Source organism: Crinia signifera, chromosome 3 (genome assembly GCF_055691185.1).
Source record: "Crinia signifera chromosome 3, ASM5569118v1, whole genome shotgun sequence".
Lineage (NCBI taxonomy): Eukaryota > Metazoa > Chordata > Amphibia > Anura > Myobatrachidae > Crinia > Crinia signifera.
Window position 1 is genome coordinate 31,145,226 of NC_139219.1, and position 12,190 is coordinate 31,157,415.

Here is a 12,190-nt window from a genome sequence, read left to right on the forward strand (position 1 = left end):
CTGGTATTTCATTCAGCCTTTCAGCCAGGAAGTCAGGAAGAGGGTGCCTGGTGCAGCCGCAGCACCTGGAGTCAGAAAGACTCCGCAAAGGACCATGGGAGGAGGAGCTGCTGCTGGGAATGCGCAGCAGCTCTCCTCCACAACCAGCGGCCATTTTTCTTAGGGGCAGACTCTGTCCCAGAAGCAGCACCGCATCGCATATTTACTTTAGCACACGTTTTGGTGCTAGCGCACAGGCAGACTGGCGGGCGGGCGGCTCAGTGACATCTCCTCCAGCCATGGTTCCCAATCACAAGCTGGAGGATGAGTCTAGATGAGGCACCCGGGAGGAGGGGTCCGGGACAATTTTGCCGCTGCTGCTGCTCTGATAGAGCGGCCACTGCCAGTAGTACAGTAGTACTCACTCGTGCGGCAGCGGCGATCAGATACAGTATTTGCCAACAGCCTGCCCACGCAAACACCCCGCCTCCCTCCTTCCGTTTCCTTGCTTAAGTTCCCTCTTACCTCCTCTCCGCGTAACTGCCGGTAACTGTCTCTGCCCTTGCTTGCTGCTGCACACAGAGGGAGACGCTCTCCATGGACAGCCCAGGCAGCACACACGATCGGGGGCGAAACGCACAGTAGAAGCCGGCCACAGGAAGAAAGACACACAAAAAGCTATGCAGCTTACAGGCGGGCCGTGGCCGGGCTCTGGGGCCCTTCAGCTCGCTGGGGCCTGTCACACATGTCCCCTTTGACCCCCCCTGTCGCCGGCCCTGGTCACATGCAGCCCTGTCCTCACTGACACATCCCTCATCTCCTGATATACTCTGTGCTGCTGGGGACCCTGCTCCTCCCACTATATAACTCTCAGTCTGTGGCTTCCTGCTACTGCCACTTGCATGTGATATGCTCTAATTTTCTTTTTCTGCTGGTTATTAAGTGTTATATTAGAACAGATATAAGAAAATTACACTTGAAATACTCAGACTTCTTTTATTCTGTCTACAGATAAGATCCCACCCGCACTTTGCGGACCTGTGCCAGCGGACCACTGCAGACTCCTGTTGCCCCAGCTGGACCCTTGGGAACTACATTGCCATCCTCAACAACAGATCGTCATGTCAGAAGATTGTGGAGCGAGACGTCACTCACACACTCAAACTGATACGTACCTGTGCCAAATATTATCACAATGGAACGTTGGGTTCTGACTGCTGGGATATGGCAGCCAAAAGGAAGGACCAGCTGAAGTGTACCAACGTGCCACGGAAATGTACAAAGTACAACGCCGTCTACCAGATCCTTCACTACTTGGTGGACAAAGACTTCTTCAACCCAAAGAACGTGGATTACACCACCCCGGTTCTACGGCACAGCATGCTCTTCTCCCCGACCGAGAAAGGGGATTCTATGATGAACGTTTATTTGGATAACTTTGAGAACTGGAATTGTTCCGACGGTGTGACGACCATTACGGGAATAGAGTTTGGAATCAAACATAGATTATTTCAAGACTATCTCCTTATGGATACCGTGTATCCAGCCATCGCCATAGTCATTGTCCTTTTGGTCATGTGTATATACACAAGATCGATGTTCATCACACTAATGACCATGTTTGCGATTATAAGTTCACTGATTGTATCTTATTTCCTCTATCGGGTAGTATTTAACTTTGAGTTCTTCCCCTTCATGAACCTCACTGCACTGATAATTCTTGTTGGAATTGGGGCAGATGATGCCTTCGTCTTGTGTGACGTCTGGAATTACACAAAGTTCGACAAACCTCACGCAGAGACCTCCGAGACTGTCAGTATCACTCTGCAACATGCTGCTCTCTCCATGTTTGTCACAAGCTTCACCACCGCCGCGGCCTTCTACGCCAACTATGTCAGCAACATCACCGCCATCAGGTGCTTTGGAGTCTACGCCGGCACCGCCATATTGGTGAACTATCTCCTCATGGTCACCTGGCTTCCTGCCGTAGTTGTCCTACATGAACGCTATCTTCTCAACATCTTCACCTGCTTCAAGGGTCCACAACAACGGCCTTACAACAAGAAGAGCTGCTGGAATGTAATGTACCAAAAGGCACAGAAGCTCCTCTTTGCTGTTTCGGAAGCATCAAGGATTTTCTTTGAGAAAGTGCTGCCATGTATTGTTATTAAATTCAGATACGTTTGGGTGTTCAGTTTCCTTGCCATAACCATCGGTGGAGCGTACATCGTCTGCGTTAATCCAAAGATGAAACTCCCATCGTTGGAACTGTCCGAGTTCCAGGTGTTCAGGTCCTCTCATCCCTTTGAGCGATACGATGCAGAGTACAAAAAGATGTTTATGTTTGAGCGGGTCCACCATGGGGAGGAGCTCCACATGCCCATCACAATAATTTGGGGGATTTCCCCAGAAGACAATGGGAATCCCCTGAATCCAAAAAGCAAGGGCAAACTCAAACTGGACAGTAGCTTTAATATTGCCAGCCCTGCCTCGCAACGATGGATTTTGAATTTTTGCCAAAAGTTAAAAAACCAAACCTTCTACTACCAAACTGATGAACAGGACTTCACCAGCTGTTTCATTGAGACCTTCAAACAGTGGATGGAAAACCAGGACTGCGATGAGCCTGCCCTTTATCCATGTTGCAGCCAGTCTGGGTTTCCATATAAACAGGAAGTTTTTGAGCTTTGTATTAAAAGAGCCATCATGGAACTGGAAAGAAGCACCGGTTACCACTTAGACAGTAAGACACCAGGTCCAAGGTTTGACATCAACGACACCATCCGAGCTGTCGTGTTAGAATTTAAAAGTACTTACCTTTTCACCTTTGCCTATGAGAAGATGCACCATTTCTACAGGGAGGTTGATGCCTGGATTGCCAACGAACTGCAATCGGCGCCCGTTGGCCTAAGCAAGGGATGGTTTGTCAGCAACCTTGAGTTCTACGATCTACAAGACAGTCTTTCCGATGGAACCTTGATTGCCATGGGATTGTCTGTCGCTGTAGCTTTTAGTGTCATGCTCCTTACCACATGGAACATTATTATAAGTCTGTATGCCATAGTCTCCATAGCAGGCACCATATTTGTGACAGTTGGTTCTCTTGTCCTCTTAGGATGGGAGCTAAATGTGCTAGAATCGGTCACCATATCCGTTGCTGTGGGCCTGTCGGTGGATTTTGCTGTGCATTACGGCGTCGCCTACCGCCTTGCTCCAGAACCGGACAGGGAAGGCAAAGTGGTCTTCTCTCTCAGCCGCATGGGTTCTGCCATAGCCATGGCTGCGTTGACCACCTTCGTGGCCGGAGCCATGATGATGCCCTCAACGGTTCTAGCTTATACACAGTTGGGCACCTTCATGATGCTTATTATGTGCATCAGCTGGGCTTTTGCCACTTTCTTTTTCCAATGTATTTGCCGTTGCCTTGGACCTCAGGGGAGCTGCGGTCAGATACCACTGCCAAAAAAGATACAATTTAAAGCTTTTTCCCAAGCGCTGTCGCGGGGCGCTGACGAAAGAGGACAGAACAAACTGAATCACAGTAACAAATATCAGGTGGACACACGAGGTGCAAAGGCAGAAGTAGAACATGAACATTATGAATTGGAACCTTTAGCATCAAATACCTGTAGCACATCGTGAGGGACTGTGTTTCAAAGAGAAGAAAATGTGTTCCCGCGATTCTGGTTGCACACCATGCGGTGATGTGCCTGCACTGCCCTTTGTTGCAATGATAGCGCGTTAGTGAAATTTCATTGGCCACAGACTTTTGTATAAGGGACCAACAAGAATCTGTCATGACTGATCTCCTAAACCTAGCATTCAATGCCAACATGGTTGGTCAACTCTTCTCCATACAAGAGATCAGAGTTGGTCAACTTGACACACAGCTGACCAGACCTTCAAACCCACCCAGTTCAATTTAATCCTAGGTTTGAAGCCTTGGTGGCCAATGATTCCAGATCTTACTTTGCCCAAGTGTGTTCAAAGAGTACGATGGAGTGTGTGGATATTTCCACGGCCAAGATGTATACAAACCGATCATTTTCCTGCTACGCTAATTTATTAACAACCTAACTGTTGTATCAGTGTCTGCCTCCCAAAGTATATTAGGCCAACTGTTACTTCCACCGGCTGTACCCATGTTAGGTGCCAGTCACAAATAAGACAGGTCACGCAATGTCCCGGCCTGTTTCTTCAGTGACTGACCCAAGATAAGTGTCCACAAAAAAACATCCTCATACACTTTTATTTGCCAAAGTATCACTTAAGACGTTATTTTTTTCTATAAACCGTTTCAGAAAAAGTAAATTCCAGATGGATGAGATTTGAGTGTAGAGAGTATGAGTGTGTGAAACGATAAGCACTTCTGTACCGCGAGGCGCGAGCGACGTGTATTACTGTCCTCCTACATTTCATTCTGAATGTCAGTTTTATTACGCCAAATAAGAATCTGACGCTAAACCTTGTACAACCCTTGAAAAGTTGGTGTGTACCGCAAAAACGTGACGTGACTGTGTAATGGTCAAGTGCAATTCTTTTTGATTGTCCTATGCCAAACATTGACGCCAATGTGCCTGCTGTAATAAGAGATATCAAAGTTTATGTCAATAAATCCGTATAGAGTATGGTTTATTTTCTGTATTTATTCACTGATGATATCTGTAAAAAAAAAAAGATGGTTTTTGGAATGGCAGAATTTTTTTTTTCTGTATTTTTATATTTACATTTTTAAACACTTCTACACTAATCACATACAAGAAAAAAACTAAAATGTCATTTATATATAAGGTTTTGCCTTTTTCTTTTTAATGGTCGCTCAAACAAGACAAAAAGTTGTGTGTGTGTGTGTGTGTGTATATAATTATTATTTGTTTACACTTTTAAGGAGTTCTCATAAGCTGCGATCTATATATATCATCCAATAGTGTCGTCCAATAAATCACAGCCACTGGGCTGCACCAGTCTGTAGATCCATGTGGTATCCTGCTCTCTCCCAGTCTAAGCCCACTTGGTATCCTGCTCTCTCCCAGTCTTTAGGCCCACGTGGTATCCTGCTCTCTCCCAGTCTGTTGGCTCATGTGGCATCCTGCTCTGCACCAGTCTGTAGGCCCACGTGGCATCCTGCTCTCTCCCAGTCTTTAGGCCCACATGGTATCCTGCTCCGAACCAATCTCTAGGCCCATGTGGTATCTTTATCCACCTCGGTCTGTAGGACCATGCAGTATCCTGCTCTCTCCCAGTCTGTAGGCCCACATGGCATCCTTCTCTTTCCCAGTCTGTAGGCCCACATGGCATCCTTCTCTTTCCCAGTCTGTAGGCCCACATGGTATCCTGCTCCGAACCAATCTCTAGGCCCATGTGGTATCTTGCTTCTCCTCGGTCTGTAGGCCCATGCGGTATCCTGCTCTCTCCCAGTCTGTAGGCCCATGCGGTATCCTGCTCTCTCCCAGTCTGTAGGCCCATGTGGTATCTTGCTCTCTCCCAGTCTGTAGGCTCACGTGGTTTCCTGCTCTCTCCCAGTCTGTAGGCCCACGTGGTATCCTGCCCCATGTCTCTAAGCCCATGTGGTATTCTGCTCTCCCAGTTTGTAAGCCCACTTGGTATCCTGCTTTCTCCCAGTCTTTAGGCCCACGTTGTATCCTGCTCTCTCCCAGTCTGTTGGCTCATGTGGCATCTTGCTCTCTTCCAGTCTGTAGTCCCATGTGGTATCTTGCTCTCTCCCAGTCTGTAGTCCCATGTGGTATCTTGCTCTCTCCCAGTCTGTAGTCCCATGTGGTATCTTGCTCTCTCCCAGTCTGTAGGCCCATGTGGTATCTTGCTCTCTCCCAGTCTGTAGGCCCATGTGGTATCTTGCTCTCTCCCAGTCTGTAGTCCCATGTGGTATCTTGCTCTCTCCCAGTCTGTAGGCCCATGTGGTATCTTGCTCTCCCAGTCTGTAGGCCCGCGTGGTATCTTGCTCTCTCCCAGTCTGTAGGCCCGCGTGGTATCTTGCTCTCTCCCAGTCTGTAGGCCCGCGTGGTATCTTGCTCTCTCCCAGTCTGTAGGCCCGCATGGTATCTTGCTCTCTCCCAGTCTGTAGGCCCGCGTGGTATCTTGCTCTCTCCCAGTCTGTAGGCCCGCGTGGTATCTTGCTCTCTCCCAGTCTGTAGGCCCGCATGGTATCCTGCTCCGAACCAATCTCTAGGCCCATGTGGTATCTTGCTTCTCCTCGGTCTGTAGGCCCACGTAGTATCCTGCTCCGAACCAATCTCTAGGCCCATGTGGTATACGGTTCTCTCCCAGTCTGTAGGCCCATGTGGTATCTTGCTCCACCCCAGTTTGTAGGCCCATGTGGTATCCTGCTCCGCACCAGTCTGTAGGCCCATGTGGCATCTTGTGCTCTCCCAATCTGTAGGCCCATGTGGTATCCTGCTCCATCCCAGTCTGTAGGCCCATGTGGTATCCTGCTCCATCCCAGTCTGTAGGCCCATGTGGTATCTTGCTCCACCCCAGTTTGTAGGCCCATGTGGTATCCTGCTCCGCACCAGTCTGTAGGCCCATGTGACATCCTGCTCTCCAGGTCTGTAGGCCCACGTGGCATCCTGCTCTCCCAGTCTGTAGGCCCATGTTGTATCCTGCTTTCTCCCAGTCTGTAGGCTCCTGTGGTATCCTGCTCTACACCAGTCTGTAGTCCCACATTGCATCCTGCTCTTTCCCTGCCTGTAGGCCCACGTGGCATCCTGCTTTCTCCCAGCCTTGTAGGCCCACGTGGCATCCTGCTGTCTCCCAACCTGTAGGCCCACGTGGCATCCTGCTCTGCACCAGTCTGTAGGCCCACGTGGCATCTTGCTTCTCCTCGGTCTGTAGGCCCATGCGGTATCTTGCTCTCTCTTCCTGTCTGTAGGCCCACGTGGTATCCTGCTCTCTCCCAGTCTGTAGGCCCACGTGGTATCCTGCTCTCTCCCAGTCTGTAGGCCCACGTGGTATCCTGCTCTCTCCCAGTCTGTAGGCCCACGTGGTATCCTGCTCTCTCCCAGTCTGTAGGCCCACGTGGTATCCTGCTCTCTCCCAGTCTGTAGGCCCACGCGGTATCCTGCCCCGAACCAGTCTCTAGGCCCATGTGGTATTCTGCTCCGCCTCGGTCTGTAGGCCCATGTGGTATCCTGCTGTCTCCCAGTCTGTAGGCCCATGTGGTATCCTGCTGTCTCCCAGTCTGTAGGCCCATGTGGTATCCTGCTGTCTCCCAGTCTGTAGGCCCATGTGGTATACGGTTCTCTCCCAGTCTGTAGGCCCATGTGGTATCTTGCTCCACCCCAGTTTGTAGGCCCATGTGGTATCCTGCTCCATCCCAGTCTGTAGGCCCATGTGGTATCCTGCTCCGCACCGGTCTGTAGGCCCATGTGACATCCTGCTCTCCAAGTCTGTAGGCCCACGTGGTATCCTGCTCTCCTAGTCTGTAGGCCCATGTTGTATCCTGCTTTCTCCCAGTCTGTAGGCTCCTGTGGTATCCTGCTCTGCACCAGTCTGTAGTCCCACATTGCATCCTGCTCTTTCCCTGCCTGTAGGCCCACGTGGCATCCTGCTTTCTCCCAGCCTTGTAGGCCCACGTGGCATCCTGCTTTCTCCAAGCCTGTAGGCCCACGTGGCATCCTGCTGTCCCCCAACCTGTAGGCCCACGTGGCATCCTGCTCTGCACCAGTCTGTAGGCCCAAGTGGTATCCTGTGCCACAACAGTCTGTAGGCCCATGTGGTATCCTGCTCTCCCAGTCTGTAGGCCGATGTGGTATCCTGCTCCGAACCAATCTCTAGGCCCATGGGGTATACGGTTCTCTCCCAGTCTGTAGGCCCGTGTGGTATCTTGCTCCACCCCAGTTTGTAGGCCCATGTGGTATCCTGCTCCGCACCAGTCTGTAGGCCCATGTGGCATCTTGTGCTCTCCCAATCTGTAGGCCCATGTGGTATCCTGCTCCATCCCAGTCTGTAGGCCCATGTGGTATCCTGCTCCGCACTGGTCTGTAGGCCCATGTGACATCCTGCTCTCCAAGTCTGTAGGCCCACGTGGCATCCTGCTCTCCCAGTCTGTAGGCCCATGTTGTATCCTGCTTTCTCCCAGTCTGTAGGCTCCTGTGGTATCCTGCTCTGCACCAGTCTGTAGTCCAACATTGCATCCTGCTCTTTCCCTGCCTGTAGGCCCATGTGGCATCCTGCTTTCTCCCAGCCTTGTAGGCCCACGTGGCATCCTGCTTTCTCCCAGCCTTGTAGGCCCACGTGGCATCCTGCTTTCTCCCAGCCTGTAGGCCCACGTGGCATCCTGCTGTCTCCCAGCCTGTAGGCCCACACGGCATCCTGCTCTGCACCAGTCTGTAGGTCCATGTTGTATCCTGCGCCACAACAGTCTGTAGGCTCATGTGGCATCCTGCTTTCTCCCAGCCTTGTAGGCCCACGTGGCATCCTGCTTTCTCCCAGCCTGTAGGCCCACACGGCATCCTGCTCTGCACCAGTCTGTAGGTCCATGTCGTATCCTGCGCCACAACAGTCTGTAGGCTCATGTGGCATCCTGCTGTCTCCCAGCCTGTAGGCCCACGTGGCATCCTGCTCCGCACCGGTCTTTAGGCCCACGTGGCATCCTGCTCCGCACCGGTCTGTAGGCCCATGTTGTATCCTGCGCCACAACGGTCTGTAGGCACATGTGGTATACTGCTCTCTCCCAGTCAGTAGGTCCACGTGGTATCAAAATCTCATTCAGTTGCCTGTTTATCATTTGACCCTCGCTTGTAGCCATAACGGCTGATTTATTGGCCTGATTCAGCAGCAGTTACAGTTTTGCTGAAATATCAAATGTAGAACTGCAGTCTGTTGCACGCTGGGCCGCCCACCATCTAAAGTCCCTCCCTGCAATGCATTCACAGTATTGCAGCATCACAGGAATCTAACAATTGCAGCATTAAGGGTTGTCCCCTGATCTCTCAGCTGCAAGCCGCACAGCGTCACCAATTATTCATCACGCAGCCACTCTGAAAATGATTCGGCACTCTGGCATTGTCCAGATTGCATCCACTAAATGCAGCATCACTGCTGCCCATAAATCTGGTCAATCGTCCTTCTGGGACACTTTGCCGCATAGAAATCTTCTTGTGTCCTCGTATAGACTCATATATAAGAGCTAATATAAAAACCCCAATAAACAGTGGGAACAGTATTATCTAGAACATTGTCATGGCCAATCTGTGGCCCTCCAGCTGTTTGAAACTAACACATCCCAGCATGCCTTGCCATAGATTTAGCATTCCCTAATAGCAAAACTGTGGCAAGGCATGATGGGACGTGTAGTTTCACAACAGCTGGAGGCCTGCAGGTTGGACATGCCAGATCTAGAAGGCTCTGTACGAGCCTGTACCTTCTGCTTGACCTGCGGAGGAAGCCCAGCATGGTCCTGGTCATGTCTCTGCCTTTTATGTGACCAAACATTTGTGTTTCCTGCAAATCCTCTCTCCCTATCCCCTTTGCTGCGGCGGCGACAATGTCACCTCGCTGTCCCCAGCAGACTAATTACCTCCGCAATCCGGCTCTTCCTTCCGACGCCATTGTCTGATTACCGGCTCTAGCAGACAAGATGTGCTCCGAGGAGAGGAAATAATATATCTTTATGGCATGGTTCTGTCAGTGGGTTTCCACTCTCCTCAGAGCACAGTGTGCAGCAGTAAGCACCGATGACGTCTGACGATGCTACATATAAGCTATTTTCAGCAATAACAACAACCGCCGTCCCTGGGAGGGTCTAGTTTTCTGGTATAAATAGAAGTTTTATGACCACTGTCGCTGATGGAAGGAAATGTTCCCGTCCCTGGCTTGGCCTAACTCCAGCTACTGTCATGCTAAGAAAAGGGTCAGGCTGAAGAGGAGTAGGGGGATCCATGCACATCCACAGGTGCTCTGGAAAAAATGACCTGTTAGTAGATCTTGAGGACTGGTTTGGCCACCCCTGGTATATAATATATGTAATGGAGGAGGGATATGCTGCGTTACTGTGAGTGATGCTAGTGTTTCCATCTTTGGAGTGATACAGCTGTAATGAGGTTTTGGTGATTGCTGGAAGTAGTTCTGGTATGTGGTTGTGCCGCATGTATATGTACAGAATGGAACACCACTGGGAGGAGAAGGCGGGACCACGGTTGGGAGGCAGCACCATGGAGAACAAGGGGGCAGGAGTCCCAGTCCCACCTGTGTTTCTCATCCACACCTTCATCTCCTCCCTGTGTTGTCTCTCTGCACCACCATCCTCTTCTACCTGCTTCTCTCTGTCATGCTATCATCACCCTTCCCTCTGCGTATCTCAGCCTCCCCCCTTTACTTCACTCTGCATCTCTCTGCCTACCCCCCTTCACTGTGCATCTCTCAGCCTCCCCCCCCTTTAATCTGCATCTCTCAGCCCCCACCTTCACTCTGCATCTCTCAGCCCCCCCCCCCCTTCACTCTGCTTATCTCAGCCTCCCATTTCACTAGGCATATCTCAGCCTCCCCTCCGTCACTCTGTGTCTCTCGGACCCCCCCCCCCCCCCCCCTTCTCTCTGTGTCTCTCTCAGCCTCCCCTCCTTCACTCTGCGTCTCTCAGCCTCCCCTCCTTCACTCTGCGTCTTTCAGCCTCTCCTCCTTCACTCTGCGTCTCTCAGCCTCTCCTCCTTCACTCTGCGTCTCTCAGCCTCCCCTCCTTCACTCTGCGTCTCTCAGCCTCCCCTCCTTCACTCTGCGTCTCTCAGCCTCCCCTCCTTCACTCTGCGTCTCTCAGCCTCCCCTCCTTCACTCTGCGTCTCTCAGCCTCCCCTCCTTCACTCTGCGTCTCTCAGCCTCCCCTCCTTCACTCTGCGTCTCTCAGCCTCCCCTCCTTCACGCTGCCTCTCTCTCAGCCTCCCCTCCTTCACGCTGCCTCTCTCTCAGCCTCCCCTCCTTCACGCTGCCTCTCTCTCAGCCTCCCTTCCTTCACAATGCCTCTCTCTCAGCCTCCCCTCCTTCACGCTGCCTCTCTCTCAGCCCCGCCCCTACCCCCTTCACGCTGCCTCTCTCTCAGCCTACCCTCCTTCACGCTGCCTCTCTCTCAGCCCCGCCCCCACCCCCTTCACTCTGCATCTCTCAGCCTCCCCTCCTTCACTCTGCCTCTCTCTCAGCAGCGGGAGCAGGGCTGTGGTGATGCAAATCACATTGTGTTGGACTCTTGGATCCAAAAAGTCTTAAAAGTAGACAATAATGTACAAAAAATATAAATGCGTACAAACCACTGGTATTCTGCAATAACGGTGCGTGTAATCGCCTCTGCTATAGGCTGCTCTCTGAAGAGGACCATCCAGGACTCTCACCATCGAAGCCTCCAGAACAGGCGACATTTCATGCCCATGACATGTTTATGGAAAATCAGACTATTCTGGGCCCTGTGGTCGCCATGTTAACGGCTTGTCTTTACGCGTGATTTATAGGTTTCAGTAACATTTTATAGTAGCACCTTTTTATAGCGCTGTGGGTACTTTGCAGAACACATGAAGATCATTCATTTTAATTTAATGTCTTCTGACAGGAACGGGGGCACTTAATTCCGATGCAGCAGCCATCGGCAGACAGACGGCGAATACATTGGCTTTAAATAAACCTGTGTAACGCGCAAGGTTTATGCTACGGATTACACAAGAGCATCTGATCGTTACATTTTATTTTACTAGCAAAAATGACCCCGGTCACTGACTGGCTGAGGGCGGTGGGGTCAGACATGTATCTCATCATTACCGTCGCCGGGCGTACTATGAATGTTACCCGTGGGTGCTTCTGATCTTAGATGGGGCTTAGAATTTGGGCAGTAACAGACAAATGACCGCTGGGTGATCCTCACAAAGTGTCAGATTTATTACGCTCGGTGAAGTGATAAAGTGGCTGGTGATAAGGCAGCAGCCAATCAGCTCCCAACTGTCATTTTTCAAACCCAGACTGCGGTAGCCTTTCCCTGTTTTTCGCTAATCTGAGGACCATACTGAATTAGTCAAAATGAGCGATCGCTATGGCGATGGGTATTTTGAAATAAGGTTTCTCTTGGCCACTTTTATGGAAATTCTTGTAAAACACAATACACAAGCAAGTGCTGAAGAGCAGCAGTGTCTTTTCATAGTTTGGATGTAAGTCATGTATTTTAGTGCGCCTCTCAGGTGGATAACGCTCCTCTATGAGGAGGGATTTTATCTCAAAGGTG

The 12,190-nt window shown here is 50.9% G+C and overlaps 1 protein-coding gene across 2 annotated transcripts in view; it reads left to right on the forward strand.

The window, feature by feature from the left end:
- The window catches only part of DISP1 (dispatched RND transporter family member 1), a 47,550-nt gene extending 42,938 nt beyond the window's left edge, over positions 1-4,612 (forward strand). For both annotated transcript variants that reach the window (XM_083175591.1, XM_083175592.1), the window contains one exon: positions 991-4,612. In XM_083175591.1, coding sequence (XP_083031717.1) covers positions 991-3,621 — 2,631 coding nt within the window. In that variant the 3' untranslated portion in view covers positions 3,622-4,612. The remainder of the gene's footprint in view (positions 1-990) is intronic.
- The last annotated feature ends 7,578 nt before the right edge of the window (positions 4,613-12,190 follow it).